The 21,228-nt window shown below is 35.4% G+C and overlaps 1 protein-coding gene across 2 annotated transcripts; it reads left to right on the top strand.

The window, feature by feature from the left end:
* Positions 1-3,291: 3,291 nt before the first annotated feature.
* Positions 3,292-21,228, top strand: LOC142337692 (uncharacterized). Of its 2 annotated transcripts, XM_075387135.1 has the most exons (7): positions 3,292-3,601; positions 4,799-6,135; positions 8,133-8,463; positions 10,052-10,173; positions 10,681-10,768; positions 15,228-15,409; positions 20,808-21,228. In XM_075387135.1, the coding sequence occupies exons 2-7, from the start codon at positions 5,749-5,751 to the stop codon at positions 21,075-21,077; spliced, it is 1,380 nt and encodes a 459-aa protein (XP_075243250.1). In that variant the 5' UTR covers positions 3,292-3,601; positions 4,799-5,748; the 3' UTR covers positions 21,078-21,228. The 2 variants fall into 2 exon arrangements, with proteins under 2 accessions (XP_075243250.1, XP_075243251.1); XM_075387136.1 differs by lacking the exon at positions 3,292-3,601 and having other exon boundaries at positions 4,765-6,135.

The raw sequence follows: 21,228 nt of genomic DNA, 5'->3' as shown, positions 1-21,228 counted from the left end.
CTTCAATTACGAAGTAATTAGTAGAATTTTATTGATGATAGATATTATTAGAGGAGTTTTCCAAACACGCGTTGTAATTGAACACGGACCTTTAGACTTGAAATCTTTTGAATTAGTGAGGATGTTGATTGAGCCTGATCAGTTTTTTCCATAACTATTTGAGAAATTAAATATTTTATAAAAAATTCAAAAGTCAAATCGACAAATTTTGATTCCAAGTACACTGTTAACGTTAAATAACTATATTTTTTAGACGTAATTGTGGCTGTAGAAGTTCGAAAAATTTTAATTAAACACAGCTTTCATGTTTTCTCGAGATAATAGAAATCGAGCCAAAAAATCAATAAGAGAAAAGCGGCTCTACGTCAAGTGTAGTCAGTGAAACTCTTCTCAATTCAAGTTTTTTGTACTCTGAACAATTTGTTTCAGAAATGCGAAATACTGGAAACAAACGATTTTTTTAAACAATTATTTGTCATAATTATTTCGATTGTGTGACTTAAAATGTCAAAGATACAAAATTGTCTTAGTTTTTCTCAAGTTTTTTCTTTGGCAGCATTCGCAATACGTTGTTTTGAAGAAACAGAGAAATTGAATGACAAGAAAAGGGAAAACGAATTTAGATATTTGTATAATCAAGCGACAGAAGCAGGTGAAACGAATCAATTAGTTTGAGAAACTCATAAACATAGGACAATTCCTAGCATAAAAAAGTCAAGAATTGAAGAAAAACAACCTGGGCAGTTCAGTAGAAACTTTTTGAGGCATCCGAAAAAGTATTGACAAAATTGTGCTATATAGTGTTTTAACACTCCGAGAACGATCATTATAGTCAGAGCCTGGCAAGAAAACGAAGACTCGCAAAAATCTTATTTTCTCTTAGCTCAAAAATAGAAGTTCGAGCACCGAAGCTTAATGTTTTTGTTACCCAAATTTTGATTAGCCGTTGGGCTACCTGATGTGCCCCCTATATTTGACTTCCATTTAACCTCTTAATCATCAAAAAAGAAGAGTTCTTTAAAAAGACTGCACCCAAAAAAACTAGTTGATATGAAATTGTCACTCACTAATAGTTGACTGAGTACGTGCAGCCACTCCTAGCAACTCATATTTGTTGTAATTCTGATAAAAACACAAATATAAAAAAATTAAATTCATGTCATAAAATATGACTAAACATTAAAATTTCCTTTTTCAAATCTCAGTGTAGTCCAAAAAGTACAAAATGCAGAATAAATCAATGTTGATTGGTGTTCCGTCACTTCAGTGCATGACGAAATGGTACAGGCTTTCACTAACACTGAAAATTTCTCTTAGTTTTTTTGAAGAAGAGACCTTTAAGAGACAGATCTGAAATATTTTTCTCCGTCTCTCAAGTTTTACACAAAGATTTGAAACGAACTGAACCATTGACGGAAAGTTAAGATAACACAGGCGAGAGACGGTTCAGAATTTCACAAAAATGTATAAAAATTAGCTTAACAAGTATTGCAAATTTGATTCTGAGGGTGACATTGAGAAAACAATACACTTGTTTTTCAAAAACGACCTCGAAAAAACCGCTAGTTGTTGTTAATGATTGAATTTTGACCAAAGTGTTTTTTCCTAAATTTGATGAAAAATTAGGTTGAATTGCCTGAAATTGTGGGTAACAAATGGTGAAATTTTTTTCCAAAAAAAATTCTAAATATCTTGTAGTGAAATTCTAGACGCATAGAGCTTCAAATTGATCCATATGCTGTTCTAGCATGCCCTCAAAAAAGTCAAATTGTCTGAAAAGAGGGGCGCTAGCATAAAATTCTCTCTCAAAAAATGTGAAAACAATAAAAACGGCACTTCTGCAATACTCCTCGAGTCGTATAGACGTAACCATAACTCCTCTTCGAGTGTGGCACACCAATACATTTCGAAACCTTTAACTCTTAATTGAATTTAAAAGAAAGAGTAGGGCAATAATAGCTCACCATTACAGCTCTGAAAATGCTTTTTCTTCACTCCCCTCAGTCTTAAAATTCCTATATTACTCAGCTTTTCTTACAACAATTCACCCATCCCATTTACCCATGTTATATTTACACAAGTGCCCATATTAACATCTCAACTTATGAAAATACCCAAAAAGTCTAGTCGATATCAGTTTTTAAAATAGTTACATGGTCCAGTTTCTTAATTTATGTAAAGTCTAAGCAGTTTTTTCTTAGTTTCAGTCAGAGACGGTCTTTTCACGGGTCGAAAAGTAGTTTGTTTAATTTGCTTCTTTAATTCCCAAAAACTTCTATTAGTTTGTTTTTGGCTTGAGCAATTGTTGAAACAACACTGGCAAACGGCATAGGAAATCCAACTTAAAACAGTTGGAAAAGTAGCAAAAAGCTAAATAAGCCTTGGCGTAAATAATAAACAACAATTTGGTTATAATAACGCATTACTTGATTAGATAAAAATTGATGAGTTAAATGCAACAGTCGCCATCCATTAGTGTTACAGAGTGTTAGATTTTTTCAACCGTTTCATTTCAAAACTCAAAACTGTTAAACACTTTTCAGCCAATTAGCATTGGGTAAAATTTGGGTCGGGAAAACTCCATGAGTCCATTTGGGTCAACCATATACCTATTCATAGGTAATTCCGGTGAATCGTGGTCCTTTGAGACCCTTTTCATCTAACATGGTCTTTCCATAAGTGGGTCTGGTCTAAAAGTTAAAGTTTCCCATTTTGTAAAAGGCTTTCAACCAGTACAAACAAACTCTTCCATCAAAGTAGCCCTGCACTTTCATCAAAATGGAGCCGAACTTGGACAACAAAAGGACTTTTGACAGCAATTGTGGACACTTGGGAGAGACAGAGAGACCCGGTTCCAGATAGGGTCAGAATAGCCGCCCTGCTCTGATCCGGCCTGTTTCCAATCAAGGCGGCTTCCTCTACTATTTCATTTTGATCTTGCTGTTCTCTGTTCTCACAGTAACTAACAGTAACCTTGCTAGCTTCCAATTTTGCCCAAAGGCTCCTCTCAAACGAGGTTAACTGTTTACTTTTGGGAAGCATACATTTGTCAATACGGTAGACCAGGCGGAACACTTTCCTTTGATCTGGAGTTGCACATGCCCGACATTAATTATGCCCCAGCTAGGGATCAAAACTGGGAGAAGGTGTGTGTAGATTAGTCTAAATTTATTTAATCTGATCGACTCGAGATAGGTGCGTACTCTTTCTCTCTCCCGCTCTCTCCTTTCACTCAACCCTCCCAATCAAATACGCTTCACCCTCCCTTACCCCTACCCCTCAACCACTCCCCCATTCGTTCCAACCAACAGCCGCACTAGTCTTTTCAACAGGTCCACACTAACCGACTCTTAAGCAGAACTCTAACTCGCTCTGTTTTCCATGTACCAACATTTTTAGCAAGAAATGTTACCGAATTCGTAGTCTTAATAATTGGATCTTAATTTACAGACGTGTGCGATTTCTGCATCGGTCAATACAGCACGGCACCCAAAATTGTTTTTTTTTTACAGTTCAATAATTCAACTGTCTGTCAATATTATCTATTAATACTCTCTATTAATACTATCAATTGACGGACGGATCGGAAACAAATAATCAGGTATGCTTATAAGTTATGTGTGAATCGGTACTGATTTAAGACTTGCACAGTACTGATATCGACTTGGGGTCAGGTCAGGGTTGAGATCTTCATTTCATGTTTATCATTAGTCAATGTCTCTAACAGCATTTGGATACTCGTTATTAATGGTTTCACTTTGTGGCCTATTGGCCTCCTTTCAATCAATTAATAACTCGATGTGTAAAAGCAGTAGTTAATATACTTAATCTTTTTAGTACAGGTTTAACACATGCGACTTAATTGTTAAGGTTTGTCAGTGTGATTATAGATTCAGATATCTTAAAATGATGAATCCAGTTTTAAATGCGGAAAATTTGACCTTATTTGGTAGTTGCTGCCAGTAATGTCCAATTTCAGCAACATTAGTACGGCTCAAACGTTCAAAACTGCCATCAATCAATCAAATTTTTATTTGTCGCCCTTATTTAGTCAAATTGGAACACGCTGCCAATTTGAGTGGTGATAATGATTTATACTTAGTTATTAATACTTGTAACTTTATTAAGCTACCTCACTTAATGTTTCAATATGGAAAGTTGACTAGCAACTTTCAATAATCATAAAAATTAGCAAAACCACTTTTTAATAAAAAGAATCTCCGCCTAAGTACAAATTGGGTGGTTTTGGCTGATCAATTTGTCACAATTGAATCTGACAGAAGCGCTTCAAACCATAAATTATGATAACTTCTACTCTGACAAAAATAAATACCCCTGTTCAGGCACTAGTTATAGTCCAAAATCTGCTAAATTAATCCAACCTAGTCGCCGTTTGGCGTTTCAAAATATATTCAACTAGTTTTGCTAAATGCGCGTTAGGCTCAATATAACAAGTGTATTCGTTTTGACAATTGTGTAGGCCGTGTAATCATATTCTACAGCTACTGTTACTAGTCATAATAGTTACAGCAATAATAGTAACCGGTCAGTAATAATTCCTTCACAATGTCACCACCCCTCCCCCTCCCCTTCCCTAATTCACACTCCCCGGTCTAGTCCTACCTGGCTGGTTTTTGTGCGCTGTGGCCTGCTGTTGCTGCTAGTTGCTAGTACCCCCCCCCCCCGGAGTGTTTACCTGTCAATCATTGAGGGGGTGTTGTGTGAGTGTCACTCAAATGAGTAGTAGTCTTTTGGCACCTCGCAGCCAGCAACTGAGCCAAACAGCGGATGCCTGTAGGACCCGCTCAATCTCTCTCTCTCCTCTCAGCCTATTCTTCACAATTACCACCACAACCACCACCACTCACTGCCTCGCTTACACATTCAACCCCTTTCTTTTACATTCTCTCCAATAGAGAAGACACGATCATTTTCGCCCCGTGAGCTACCTTCTACTAATCAATTGCAAACCATTTATCGCCACATTCCTCAAATCACCACCTCAGCTTATTCTCGTTCAAGCCACAATCGGTGATCAAAACTTGTCACTTTCATACTATTCAACTCACAAATATACCTCCGCCACCTCCACTTCCATTCGCCCTCTCTCTCTCTCTCCCTTTTTGGTACAGGAGCCGGGGCCGACCAGCCGGGGTGTAAGAAGCGCAGCACTAGTCCACACTACTCGCACAACCCGGGACGCCCCCAATTTGTTTGGTCTTCAAGTGGTAAACTTTAAACACTCGCACACGCTCCAGCCACGACGACAATTAAATCCCCTCAAGAAACATACCAACCACACCAAGAATATCTCTGCAGGAAATATTTTAAAAATAATCATTACAACAAAATTACAAGATAAAAATTCTCTCTTTCTCCCCCTAACGAGCCCCTTTGTCTCTAGTTTGTTCATGTTCTAAGGACATTCCTTCACTGGATAACTTTTATTCACTCTCAATTCAATTGTTTATGCATACTTGACAACCAGATTTGATTTGATTTGCTGTTGAAACATTGCTTCATTCTAATTGGACAACAACACTCAGTATACTTTACGCAGATTAACTAAATCTTGTTACAAAAACAACCTGTCTTTTGAGTGAAGCTAGCCTGTCTAAAAACCTGCCAGCTTTCCTATTTACCACTCGTCATTAATTACAACACTCAATCCAATCAATCAAATTTACTTTGAATTTTTCTGACTTTTATAACCATACAAACAATTTTGTTGTTCACCAAATTGACAAAATGCATCCAGTGTTAATCGGACCCTACGAGGAAGTTGCACTAACTTGGACCAATACCAGACATAGGACCAGAAAAGGGTCCACCAATGCCCAAAGTGTTTTCTCATCCACAGGGTTCTCACGCACAATTGCACTTTTGGTTGCATCATTTCTACTGCAGCTTGGATGCAGTGTGCAATCGGTGCAGGCAGTTGCAGGAAGCAAAGAGAACGTGCACTACTGGTACCTGCCAACAGCATCAGATATTCGGGAGGCAAGAGAACAGCAGAGATTCCACAAACATGACCCAAAATGTGTCAAAATCACCAGCAACTTGGCACCCTGTGACAGCATGCAGTACAAGTCGATGCGAATGCCAAATCTACTTCAACAGACAACCCTCATCGAGGTATCATTATTAGTTTTCTAGAACTTTTCTAGCCTCTGATTTCACCACCATTTTGATTTAAATTACTGACTCATTATTTCTAATCCGGGGTTATTAAATTGGAGTTAAGTCACAGGGTTGTTGTTAGAGTACGAGATTGAAAATAGAAATTTTCTCTTAATTTTTTTTTGAAATTCTACAACTATTATGTCAATGCGCTAGCACAAAAATACCGTTCACGTCCATGTGCAAAGAAAAAAATCAATCACTAAACGAGTCAATTAATAACTATGTTAGAACTGTCAGCTGAACGAGACTGCATAATTTAGAGATGTGTTAACATCAACGGAATTTCCAAAATAAACCCAATAGTGCATTTTTCAAAACTCTTTGCCCAATGTTACCTCTGGGGCTCATCTAGAACTTTGTTTTGTCTTCATTTTTAAGCAGACTTTTTAAAGCATTTTCAAATCATTTTCATACCTGGAGATGAAAAAAATCTTGACGTTCCAGTAATCGGATAGTTATCAAATATTTGTTACCAAACTTGAGAGGGCAGCGTACTTGTAAACGAGATGAATACTGGCATGGATTAAAATATATTTTTCAATGTCACCTAATCAGAGAGGATAACAAATTTTAACGCCAATTAATAGCGCTCCGATGTTTTTGTCACCCAACGAGTGGGGCATCAAACTAAGATCCAATTGAAGATGGTGGTTGAGCCAGGAAATCAAAAGGGGCTCAATTTGAAAAAATCATCAGCTGAAAAACAACAAAACAACAGTATGTATCCAGAAGAAATCCCTCTAGCTATGTTAATTCCTCCAATTTTTATTTTGTTCTTACTTGACCAAAGTGGGGAGAAAAAAAGCAAATTGTAAATAGTGTTTGATGAGTGTTTGATTATAATGAATGTTTGATTATTCAAACACTTAAGCATGTTTAGAACCATTTGATGACCTCTTCAACAGACTTTCAACCCTTCAAATTATCACTGTACACATTTAAATAACGCTGACATTGGTGGCAAATTAGGAATCTGGTGACTCAACTATTCTGCAGCTTGTGTTTATAATATATTAAAAAGGTCATTTCCATAAACCTTGACCTTTCTTGCTTTTTTATTCGAAGTTCAACTTGCCAAAACTTGAGTAATTTTATTTTGTTCCAATTATCTTGGTCCTGTTCAACCACGTGCATCTTCTTCGCTCTAGGCCCTCACATTCCTTGTAACTTTTCAGTCTCACCCTTTTTCAACCTCTTCTATTACTTTCTTGGTCTTGATATTTTTATCAAGTTGATCTCACCTCATCAGGTGAATCAAAAATAAAAGTCTCAAACATTTTCCTCGCCCATTGGGTGAGCCAATTAAGACGTCTCTAACACATGGTCTCCACTCATTGGGTGATGAAATTTGTTTATTTGCTCTCCCCCAATTGGGTGAGAAATTTTACAGACTCGATTGTACACGATGTATTTGAGCTTGTAGTAGCAATGACAGAAATCCATCTATGCTGTGGCGAGTAATTAGCATACAAAACAGACAATAAAAAACTGATAAAAAAATTTCTTCATAGAACTGCGATCTTCAAAACAATTAATCGCAGTAACAAAAAATTTGGTGAAAATTTAAAGTAACATGATTTGCTCATGTATTAGCTGTAACAACTGATACAACTGCACACAGTTTTCGGTAGATTTTTGCCGTTCTTCTGAGCGCAGATGTTTTGAAAATCTATTCAGATTATTTGAAAAACTATTGGAAAATCCAAGTCAAACTTTTTATTGAAAAAGCTTTAAGAGCATAGGGTTGCCATAACCGACTTTTTGAGAAGTCCAGTCGTCGTGAAGTCCCGTCTATCTTCGAAAATAGGGATTTGAAAAAGCAATTTATTCTTTATTGGTAAAGAGAATAGAGCTCGAACCTAAAGCCTCTCTTAGTTATCGTGAGGCTGAGGATAGAGTTAATCGATAAGAATCGGTCAGCTAGATTGTAAGGTATAATATGGTTTAAGGTTCGCAACTTTCTGGACAGTTTTGGGGACACGAGATTCTTGACTTGTGACCCATTTGCAAAAGCCTTCCTGTGTTCACTCGTCACTCCAATCTGCTTCAAAGACAAGGCAGCGTTGGAGATATTCCCGTGCAAGCGAGTGTGTGAACAGGTCATGAACAACTGTCGCAGTAAGATGTCCATGGTGGGACTGGGAGTTGCACAGACATTCAACTGTTCCCAGTTTAAGGATGACAGCATGTGTATGGATCCACGGGGCGATGCGTCCGCCAATAATTCTTCATCATCATCTTCGCCAAACTCATCAAATGCTTCCAATAATCATGCACATGGTTCGTACTACTCACTTTTGATCGATCAAATTACAAGAAATTAATTCAACCACTAGTTAAGTTATACTTTATGATGACCAGAACAATTGTTTTGGGGTAATTGAAACATCTCTAGTATTTCTTCAAATACGAAAAACTTGTTCAACAAAGTGGAGTCATTCGCTGAATTTGAATTTCAGTATCAATCACAATGCCAAAAATCTTCATTCCTTCCTTTCTCGAGACCCTAGAAATATCAGAGCAGTGGTTTTTAGTTGTCTACCGACAATCCTTTATCACAAATCAACTTGCAGACATTATATAGCTACTTGAATCGAAGAATTCTTTTTTAAATGTAAGGATCAACAATTTTTTGCCTTTCTTTCAATTTTTGATTAAAAGGTAGAAATCATACTGATACCCAGACTCATATGCATAATCATGCTCATCCAGAGGAAAGTAGATTGCCAAAGAATGCATGCTGTCCAGTTTTTAGAGTACAGGACTATCACTAGCATCCAGTGTAACGACTGTCTGTTCTAGAGCCAATTACTTAATTGGAAACATTTGATATTGTGATGTTCTTTTTGCAGATGTTTCAAAGCTAGATAACAATTTACAACCGATTTCAGTTGACTGTGGGAAGCATCTATAACAATTTGATAGAAATATGTAAGGTTTTGAGCAGACCAAAGTTTAGCCCTTATATCAGATTAGTAAAAAAATACTGCCTTAAATACCTTCAGTTGAGATTCTACTTAAGTAAACTGCAATATTTTCACACAAGCTTTTTAAATAACATAGCTGGATGAACACAGAACTGGCCAGCGAAGGGTTTAACAATAGCAAATGTATTGCATTTCTATAATCTAACACTAGAAATGAACGAAAAATTAAATACGTTGTCAATTGACACACTGAACGTATCTGATATACCCACTTGGATTGATAGCCACCCAATTTCATGATCGACATCAAAAAATGCTCTCGTATTGCTGCACTTTTGGTCTTGTTTCTTACACCAGGTAGAAATAGATAGTTTAGAATTCATAATTATGCGCCCTACAGCGGTAGATAACGTAAGTCCAAGCAGGTAGTAATTGTAACGTCCAGTCCAAGCAGTTATGAGGCTATTGGACCTATTATTGCTTCAAAAAGACGCATTTTCCTCACACAGTGTTATGACCACTAAAATATTGTTTACACGGCACGGCAAATGAAACTCGGAATGCCAACTTTTGCTAAGGTTCCCATGTTTGTTTCATGTTTAGCCAACACATTTTTGAAACTTATATATTTCGAAGATTACTGATAGATTAGGTTCAATTTTACCACCAGATTAAAATAAAATGTTTCATCTCATGCACCACAAAAAGCATTATAATTAACATCAAACATGTTTAGCTAAATGCATCATGGTTAAAATTTAAGATGCAATTGTGAAGTTGAAATGTGCAATGACTATGTTATTTCCAAGGTTGTAGTTCCAAACGAAAACAATTGCTAATCAGAGGTCACTTTGGCCAGAATTTTTTAAAAAATTAACATAAGATACAAAGAAAACGAGAAGGAGATGTGACTTGCGCTAATTGTACTGTTTAAATATTAGGTTCAACTCCTAAGAAAGACAAGAAGCGTGATCCTACAACAACAATAACAGGAGAGGACAACAATCAGCCAGCTGAAGTAACACCCAACTACCTTTGGACAATGAAGGCCAAGTCCACTGTGGTTAGTCACTTCACAATCTCTCTCTCTCACACACACATCAAACTACAACTTATTCATCCATAAAACATCCACTTCTCAATTGCATTTCTTTGCGCACGGTTTGTGTTAAGTGCTTAGGGATTGATAGTCAAAATTAAAGATTAGTAAGGCATGGGGAAAGGGTTTCGGGGTTAAGTGTGCGTGGTAAAACGGTATAAGGGGTAAAAGATATGTTAAAATATGGGGGGCTAAATGAACCACTAATTATACATGTTTTTTTGAATTCGTACCCGTTAAGAAATCGTGTTCTGACACTTAAGATAGGAAAACACACTGGGTTTCAAACTAGTGTTTTGAATTCCTGATTCGCAAATCGGGTGGTTTAAAAATGCACATTTCGGTCAATTTTGAAAAGGATAGGAGGTTAAACAAATAGGGGCGAAAAGCGGGACACTGGTCAAATAGTTCGTGAAGTGTACTGTATGCGTAGAATACTGTATTGACTGGGTTGTTTGTTTTTCTGTTCAGGTCTACGAGAGAGACGTGAATGAGATGAATCGGACGGACATTGAGAATGCTCTCTGCCACAGACCCACCAGTTCAAACTCGAGCATTAGTAAGCTCATACTAACCCACTAACTTTTATGTGCTACCCCCTTACCCCCCCCCCCCCCCCCCCGCGCTCAAGTGCTTCAAATTTTGAACGAACGTTAGTTAGAAAATTAAAGATGCCTGCCCCTATACCAATAGGCTAAGTTCGCAAGAGGATTTCTCAAGGATTCAAGGTTCTTTTCCGTTATTGCCCCCCTCCCCTCCCCTCACTCAACTCTGCTGAAAGGATCCGGATTCACGTATAATGTTTCGTAAAGAGGTATTATATTCATTCAGCGTGTAATGAATCACTCCGGACCTAACGCCAAGTCAAGTTCAGTGCTGTGATCATGTCACTTTCTCTCATTACTCAGTCAATCAACCGCATTTAAGATTAAAGATTAACATTATAAACGGTTTGAGGTGCTATAAGCGGTGAGTGCATAAATTAATAATGTGGTGAATGCGGTCAATTACTATTTCTAGCGGCATTTGACGTATTCATGAAGTCGTTCCGTCTTATTGACTTTCAGCACATAGCACGCAATTGATGGGGGACTGTGGTTAGTGTCCACCTAGATCTTTCCAGTCTGAAACATAAACGCCAAATAAAGATTTTCGAGTTGATTATTGACACTTTGATTTAAAATGCGCTATGAAACCGCATTTGAGTTCTGAAATTTGATAGTATACTTCCGCCGATTAGAGCTCAATTAATAGCACGCAAACTCTGAATGCGACAAAATTAGGTCACGCAAAAATCAATAAGTTAGGCGTGAATATGTCTGTATCATGGAAGCGCAGTAGTCGATTTGGGAAATTGAAAACCATTACTTTTATTAAATCATTGCTTAGCTACCGAATCAAATCGTTGTTACTATCACTGTGTTTATTTCAATTTTCATCATAGTCAATTTTGCGGGCGTTCTTAAGGGAATGATCTTGTTGGTAACAGTCTGAGTAACGGAAATTTGTTTTTCAAAATATTACATCGTTTCCACCAGCCTAATATCAGAAGATTGATTTTGGCAAAATTTTGAAGGAAAAAAAGACAAGGCGGCTCAGCAATGTGCGATGGCACATAAGGTTCCGACCCCGCCCATCCACAATTTTTGCAAAATTGTCTACCAAATGAGGAACAGATAGAAAACCAAAAAATTAATTTTTGGGAATCCCAAAAAAGCCCAAGTATTTTAAAAAAAATTGTTTATGAACGATAAGACAGCCTCCAAAGCAAATATCTCAGTGGAGTAAAAATTGAAGCATTTAATTGCTGTGATATGCCAATATTAAGAAAGCGAGTCAAGACGAACAGCAAAATCAAGCAACAACAACAACAACAAACAATAATTACATAAAAAATGTTTTGTCCGTTGTAAAAAACAAAATTTAATAACAAAGTCAACATACCGTCAGATGAACCTAAAACTAACCAAAATAACCTATAAATCACCAGAAAAGACATGGACCAGTCCATAAAAATGTTTGGTAACAATTAGACGAAAAAGAACAAAAACAGTAAAGTTAAAAAATTCGCTTACTTTTTTAAAACAATTAACTTCAAAGTAATTAAAACCATTAGAAATCAAGTAAAATATCCCAAAGGTTTACGATTACCAATGCTTCTATAGAAGGGCATTAGGACCTGTTCTTATTCATTTCTTTAAGCGGCTAAAAGAACAACAAAAAACAACAAACAAAAATTCAATTGAAACTTGCCAGAAAACGCTGTCAAAACCGTCAAGCCATATTTCGGCCCTCAAAATATATTTGTTTGCGCCTTCTTCAAACACCAATAATGTAGTATTTGGCCATTTATGAGTGAGACTAGGTAACAAGTAGACAAAAAAGAGAAAAGTAGACAAAAAAGACAAAAGTATGTAATAATTTTGATTTTTTTTTCGAAACAAAATTATATCCAAAGTCATGAAAAACATTAGTTACAAAATGAAATATTTAAATAGGGTCGTTAATTCATCTATAGGAATTCTTTAGTACCTGCAATTATCCACTATAATTCTTGCGTCTACAAAAAGAACGTCAAACATGACAAAAATCAAATTAATTTACTTTTTTGTGAAAAACCGGTGTCGAAGTCAGTAAGGTTATAATGCATTCTTTAAAAAAAAGATTTTGGGAAATCAATCCCCTTTGACGCCTTCCCTTGACACTCACAATGTCATATTTGACCTGTAATTAACGAGATTAAGTACCGAAAAGAAAAATAAAAAGAACAAACTTCCGAAGTTACAAAGTTTTTTATTTTTAGTTTTGGAAAACGATGGTTTTCAAAGTCATGAAAAACATCAGCTATCTTCTGATATCCGAATATCAGCTCGTCTTTTCTTCCATAAAAAGTCAGTGAAACCTATCACTATAGAGGAAAATTCATACAACTGAAATGACAAAGTAAAAATGACAGTTAAAGACAAAATTAAAAAATCAATTAATTTCTTGAAGAAACAAGTGTCGAGTCCGTTAAAACGATAATCTAAATCTTAAAGGATTTTAATATGTTCAATTGTGTTTCATTTTGAACGCTAATAATGTGATATGAGAACTGTCAGTAATGTGATAATGTGACTAGAAAACGTGAAAAACTGGCAAATTTCTAAAAACAAAAATCTGAAGTCTAATAGTATCAAAGCCAGAAAACTCTAACTTAAGGCTTAAAAACGTAATCGATACCAAATATCTAATCAGTAGAATGAAGAAACACTCTTTTTTTGCTGACACTAAGCTGCAAGTTGACCAAATTAAGAAAAAAAGTAGGAAAAGTTCATTAAGCCATTATTTAAAAATCAATTATTTTTTAAAGTCGAAACGATCATAAACTTTCAAGTAAAAAACTAAATGCATTAGCTTGGAGTGGCTTAGAAAGCCAATTGGACCTATCACTCCTGAGCTTTCATTTGATATGTTCGGTTCTTTCTTATTAAAATAAGGTCTTTTTTCAAAAAAAAGACCGACTGATTGCAATCCGAATTGTTTTTGGATTGTAACAGTCCAAGATTGGCCCAAAACTAGCCCTGCTAATGCTTATTTTCTGTTAGGAACCATTGATTTTTCAAATGTTGTAGATATAGATAATTTGTTAGTTGAAAACTCAAAAAAAATTCTGCATTTTTGATAATAAACGAGTAAAGCTAGCAAAAAACGGCGAAGTTTTAGTTACAGAGCACTCTCAGCGGAAGTTGAAGTAGGAATAGGCCCCTTCTGAGCCTTCAAAGGTTGTATTAGTGTTGTTTGGGGGTGTAGTGCCGGCAAATTTTATCAAAGTGGACTAAAGTAGCTTATGTCGTGCTGTTTTTGATTCAGCCTGAGTTTTTGACCAAAAAAATTAAATCAGAATAATCAACAAGGCTTTTGTCCTTAAAAATAAAATCAACGACACTATTCTTAAAAACTTCAACAAATTTTAGCGAAATTGACGAAAAATTAGGCAAACATTTCGGAAAATGTGAATAAAACAACGTCAATTCACTCTACTTTTTTCAGAAGTTTAAACTTCGATAACACCCTGTAGAAAACGAAAATTAAAAAAGTCATTTTAATTCCTTATTCTACGCTGGACGAGCTTTCTAATGATACCAGTCTCAACTCACTACGCTGAATATATCGACCGGCGAAAATTGACTGAACAAAAAAAACCCATTTGAGTATATAGTTCCTCCCCCCTCAAGAGGGGTCGGAACAATAAAAATGTTGCTTTATGCTAAATATCAGAACTAGGGATATCGGAAAATTGCTCAACATTCATGAAACCTTTGACTGTTTTGTAAGTCATTATTATGTAAAGACAATAGTTAGGGACACTTTAGTGCTTCATAGCGTCAAGTCGATTTTGAAGTACCGTCTAAAAATGTTTTCAATGCTTTTCGCCTAATTTCCACAAGAATTTAGTTGAAATTTTCCCTAATGGCTACAATTGGCTTCGCCTAATCGAGCTTCGTCTAATATCCCTCCCCTAAATAACACAAAGAAAGCATAAAAACTGTTCAGATAAAAATTTGGCGTTCAATTATTGAGGAACTTGGGGCTAATTAATTTTTAAATAAATAGAACTCTAGGAGCGGTGAAATTTGTCACATTAAACCCCGAAGAGAGCGTAGGATATATTAGGCGAAAACCTGATTAAGCAAAAATGATTTTTGGAGACACTACTTTTTTACAACTTAGTGAATAAAATTTCTTAGCTGTCAGAAATTTGCTACAACCACGCTAAAGAGAAATTAAAAGCTGTTCTTGTACTCATCTTAGATAAAATAATGCTAAACTTTCAAATCTCTCCACTTTTAGGGCGAATCATTTTGAATCTTGAAAATTACAATTTCGAAATTACGAGGTTAATGACTATCATAATTCTGAAGAAACTGTTTCAACTCGCCTGTCATTGGGTGACAAACAATTGAGTTTATAAAATCTTGAACATGCTCATTCGAATGGCTCATTTTCGCTTAACTATGGTGAGAGTTGTTTTTTAGTTGTGAGAGCGAGACTGAAGACGATGCGTCCCAGGAATGGGAAGCAGAAGAGGAGGTCTGTTGGGGGACAGGAAGCAGATGGGGGGAGAGTGATTGCAGACCACGGATACTTCATGAAGTTAAAGAGCAAAGCACTCAAAGTATTCTATGACAGAGAAGACATTCTTTTCACTACAGATAATGTAAGCTATATAATTTCACAATGATCATTTCAACTACCTCTCGTATTGTTATGACTGCGTTTTTTTAAAAAAAATTCGGGAACATTTAAAGTGTCCAGGGTTCACAAAACTTGGATACCAAAACGGGCCATATATGGTATCTATCCCATGAACGGTGTGTGTATGTTTTATTAAGTTTACAAAAAACCATAAATGGTAACTCATGAACTACAAGTCCCTCTGATTGTAGCCAACGCGAGGTAGAAAAACTCCATTGCAGTGATTAATGGCAGAGTCCACCCATCTGTTTCGTTAAGGATAAAATTTACCGTAGCTATACATTTTTAATTTAAAAGGTTATTCATTAAAAGAGGATGATTAGGATAGGTAATCAAACGTTTGCCCATCTCAAATGATCCATACCAAATTCCGGGATCAGTTCGGGTCAAATTCAATTTAAAAATTTACATGTTTTCTGTACTTTTTCATGGATCTAATCTCTGGTTAGCAAGTAAAGTGTACGCATCGGAATGGAAACTCTACAGCACGCTTGTGTGAAACGGGCCTGCCTGTTCAATCAGAAATTTAACTGATAAAGATTACGTTGGTTGCATGCAAACATCAGATTTGCTACCAGTTTTGTATAATGTTTTTGCTACAATGGTAAATTTGAAAAAAAATCTCGAACAATCTTGCAAAAATACAAGCTGGTAGCCGGTGACTTTTAAGAGATCAGAAACGATAATTAAAAAAAGATTCAAGGTGAAAGTTTCTCTAAAGACAAAAAACAAGGAGGCTCGGTAATGTGTGTTGTCACACAAGGTTCAGACCCCGCTCGAACACATTTTTGCTTTAACTGTAAACCGAATGAAGAGATAGGACGGTGAAAACATAGGAAAGGAGACAAACAACAAAAAACATCAACTACGGCTAAAACTAAAAATATCTTTTTAAACAACTTTTAGTAAAAGTCAAAAAACCAACACATAGAACCTAAATTACACAAATTCACTTGCCGTTCACTAGAAAGTAGATGGGAGCTGTCCTTAATGAGACAAGGTAGCACGTCGACAAAGAGAAAAACAACCATTAGCTTTTAACAAAACAATAGAACAATTCACATATAAACTCCTGAGAAGCTAATGGGATCTGACAGAAGGTTACAAAAAAAGCAAAAAAGACTGAAAAAATTTACAAAAACAAAGTTTCGAAGGCAATAATACCATTAGCAAATTAGTGAATATTGCATGTCATTCCAGTTATTAATTATTGAGACACCAAAATGAACCACAAATATTAACTACTCACAAAACTTTCAAAACACTTAGCGTCTAAGGAGCAGAACATATATTAAAACAAAGTCAATAGCAACGTTAAAATTTGTTTCCTAAGAAAATGAATGGAATCTGTTATTGTTGAGTCATATTTGCTCAAGTAGCCAAAAAGAAGAAAAACGGCCAAGTTCAAAAATACGCAGTTTTTAAAACCAAATAAAACCAAACATAAAAAGTCATTAGCTGTCAACTCGACACATTAGATTTGATTTAGATTAATTTATACCTCATTAGGAAGCTAAGGAGATCCGACATTAATCAAAATAATTATAAAGAATACAAAAAGATCAATAAAGAGGCAAAACGCAGATATTCAATCGAAGAGAGTAAGAAAAAAGTATCAACGCCAATAAAAGCAAAAGCAAATCGCAGACAACCTTTACCTATATTCAAATTGGCCTCTAACAATTGATAATGGGACCTCTCATTCATGTGATGATGTAACAAGACTTCATTAAAAATATCAATATAAACAAAATAGACCAGCCATTAACCAGAATAAATATTACGACTACAAAAGTACAACAAATACAGGCAAAACTAACAATTACTAAAAATGTACAAGAAGTAAATATCAATGCCGTTAAAACCAGCCATTCGCTGAAACCTCATATACTTTCAATTACGCCTCTTTTCAACACCAACGGGAACAGCTATTTTAGTGATAAAGTGAAAAGACTTCAAAATAGACCACAATTATGAACAAAGATCCAAAAATCGGAAAAATTTCTAAAAACTCTAGTATCAAAGTATTTAAAAACCGCAGTTAAAAAAACCACTGAACAGATTAAATTTCGCTTCACTGGAAAGAGGGTAGGTTTTGACATCAGTGAGAACAAGCTACAAGTTGACAGAAATAATACTAAAAAGGCAAAACTCAAAACATCGTTTATTGAATTTTAAGGCATAATAGCGATTTGGCTATCAACTCAATGCATTAGATAAGCTCCTCTGATCCTCTTTAGGAAACCAATTGGAGTTTTGATTAATGAGACCATAAAACCAGTGTCGAAGCCATAAGATCCATGAGCCATTTCCTGTAAACAAAATATATGTTCATTGGTCCTCATTTAGAAGTAAATGGAATCTGTCACTAATTAATCCTTCATATGAAAACTGACTTTTCTTTAATTAACATAGGATTTAAAAAACATCATTCCAATACAATTCCAATTCTCTTGATTGCAAAACTTTACGATGAGACCAAAACTAACTTTTCTACAGCTCCCCGTCTAATAAGAGAACAATATTCTTCCAAATCTTACCGTAAAACATAAACCATTTGAAAACATTTGATACAAAAAACTTTAACTCAAGAAAAATGACGCGAAAAGTGAACAAAATGCCGCTAATAGTGAGTAAAAGGACATCAAATATCAAAATTTTAAACCCCGATAACTCATCGAAAAAATTCAAATAATCTTAAAATTCTACACTTGAAGGGCTTTCTGATGATACCACTCACAACACTCAACAACGAGTATATAGATCGGCCAAAATGGCCTGAACAAAAAATAACCCGGTTGAGCATATAATTGCCCCTCTCCACAAATTGGTGTCGGAACAAAAATAGGTAGCAGGAAATGTCAAATGACTATTTCACTCGAATTGCAGGCTTGAATAATTCGTTCTCAATCAGACAAGATTTTCGAAAACGCTGTCCTTTAGGCATTCCAGCTAAATGAAGACAGCTGCGGGACTTCCTCTTCAGTAAATCAAAACAAAAACGCAGCTACAAATCGCACCTATGTGGATGAATTTGTTTTTTATAACATAACGCTCTAACTTTTGCACCCCATAGAAGAGCTTACCAAGTTTGTTGAAACAAAGCTTGCTTGAATTAATCATCATTAATCTTCCTTATTAATTTTGAAAAAAATCTAGCTTAAAAAATAAGACAAACTGCCTAACCACCGCAAACAACAGAGCACAAACTCTTACCTACATATAAAACACTTTGCATAACATGTCTCATCCACTCTGACTTCTGATAAATTACTAACATAAAAAGTGGAATTTTAAGCAACCAACCATTTTGTGAATTACATAAAAAGAAGTCCGCAAACTTTTTTTAACATAGCTGGCAGATTACCATAAAATAGCCTCGATAGCTTTGTAGATCTGAAGTCTCAAAAGATATTAAAAAGACCAAAAAAGAAATTTCTTTTGAGTGCTCGGATGTTATATTTTGATTAGGAATCTGTTCAACTTATTGCTTGTTCTTTTAGGCGCTTTTGAATAACCTTCAATTAGAGTGATACACACTCAATTGACCTTATCTTTTTGAATTAAAGTAAAGAAAAATCAATTTGAGAGTGAGGAAGTCACTTTTAAGAGTGAAGTAAGTCAAGTATGACCAAAAAACGTAATCACTAGAATGAAAAAAACTTGCGATTCTGAGAGTGAAGAAAGACATCACACACGTAATTCAACCGAAATTGCATGAGCGGATCCAAGAGGATAAAAATCCAAGATGATAAAAATAGCCCCAGCTATTGCTTTGCTGCTATTATTAAAATGATCTTATGGTCCTTTAGTTGTGCAAAACAAACTGTCTTAAAAACACAAGTCTGATATATTTTTGAGCAATTTAATAGGCACTCCAACACTTGCCATGTGTCTAATTTTGGCTCATGTGCTGAGACTTTTTTTGAATTCGAGAAACAACTTATGTGAAAGTTGACATCATTTTTATTGTAAAATTTCCTTTTGATGAAATGCAGATGAAAACTCCACTAAAATATAATTCCCAAATTAAAAATCAAACAACTCTTCTACACCCCCCACCCCTCCTCAAAAAAACAAAAGTAACTTTAACAAACAAATTGATTTTGTCTAAATGCTCTAAAGGCAACTGATATACGTTAAAATATTATTTGAGAAATATTCAAAGTGCAACACGAACGTTTAACACCAGAAAAAAATACAGACAAAAAGTTGCAAAACAAAATAAACAAAGGATTTTCTTTAGTTTTATATACTTTAAAATTCAACCATCCTAGCGTCATAGAGCCTGTTAAGTACAAGGAAACCGCTAGCTAAATTTATGTACTGAGCTTTTCAGGATTCATAAAAACACACAAAACGAAATGTTTGCTGAAAATAGGTCGCACACCTTTTAGATGAATTTTATATCAGTTGTTGATAATAATTATCAATAAACCGCGCATTTAATCTGAGAGACCTGCACTGCGCGACTTTACTCGATCTTTACCAGTTTATCCTGGTTCTCATGACGGCAAGAAAAATCAATTGGACCTAACACGATCAGGAGAAATTTCGCATAAAAAACCAACAGGAACACCTTTATTTGAGATCAATTGACAAATGAACAAGTGAAAGAGAAACATATTGCAAAATTTAGATATAGATTTAAAAAACAATATCTTTTCAACTTTTTAGATATTTAGAGTAATACTGTGTTATAAACTTAATTTCCATTAAAAAGGTAACAAGATATGTAAATCAGTCACCATTTTCAGAAAATTGCTTATGCAGCTATTTATATTAAAAGACAAAAATTCCTTTTAAAAGACTAAGAAAGAAACTCATTAGTGAAACCCTAAGAAGTTGTCAAACCTCCACATTCGGCCAGCTCTTTGCTTTTTTCATGCCAAAGGTTGGCTTCCCGGTCAACTTACGATGTCAACTTTCAAAAGTAAGTTAGCATCGTTGCAAAAAAAAATTTAACTCATGCCAAGTATAAACTGATACTCATTTGGGCAACGAAATTAATAACTTCTACCTTTGTTGAAACTATCTTTGTTTTTTTCCATATGGTAGGTTAAACTAGCCCCGTTGTCTGTCCTCACCAATTCAATATAGTGTGCAGTAATTTTTATATTATTCATTGGAGAAATTAATTCTTTCTTTTAAAATGTTAGGTTTGAATTATGGTAGGTTAAAATAAGGCATTTAAATTGAAAATCTCTTTGATATTTCCGAAAGGAAGGAAAGCCGATATTAAACAAACGATTACCATTGAAGATTCTTGGAGAAGAATCGTGTTCGAAATCGCCACATTGACCAATATTATGAAAATCGCAATATTTTTGCACTGAAAATTTTGCGTTTATTTTTCGTAGATTACGATGAGCAAATTGGACGGTAAATATCTGTGGTCATACCACTTCATCACAATGGACACAATGTACGGGAAGGACAAGGCCACAACTCCCAGGGTGAAAGACGTCGTGTACCTGTTCATGGTGCCCCAGATCAGCACTAAGGGGGGAGTGACTTCAATCTCACACTTCACTGTACAGTACATTGTGCCCGATAACGGAAAGACCCAACTTCGAAAATTGATGAACAGCGCGGCTGATAAAGAAAACCCTATCATTTGTACACAGTAGCAACACACAGAACCATCATAATCATCATCCCACATTATACGCAACGCCCAAGGCATCTGTGATACAAATGCATTGCCATTAATATTATAATTATTACTGTTACCAACATTACAACTAATGTCGATTAGTTAATACAATATTACCACACTAA

This window comes from Convolutriloba macropyga, chromosome 4 (assembly GCF_964194025.1).
Source record: "Convolutriloba macropyga chromosome 4, txConMacr16.3, whole genome shotgun sequence".
NCBI classification, from domain to species: Eukaryota; Metazoa; Xenacoelomorpha; order Acoela; family Convolutidae; genus Convolutriloba; species Convolutriloba macropyga.
Note: the sequence above shows the minus strand (reverse complement) of the source record. Positions and strands in the feature narration are given on the sequence as shown.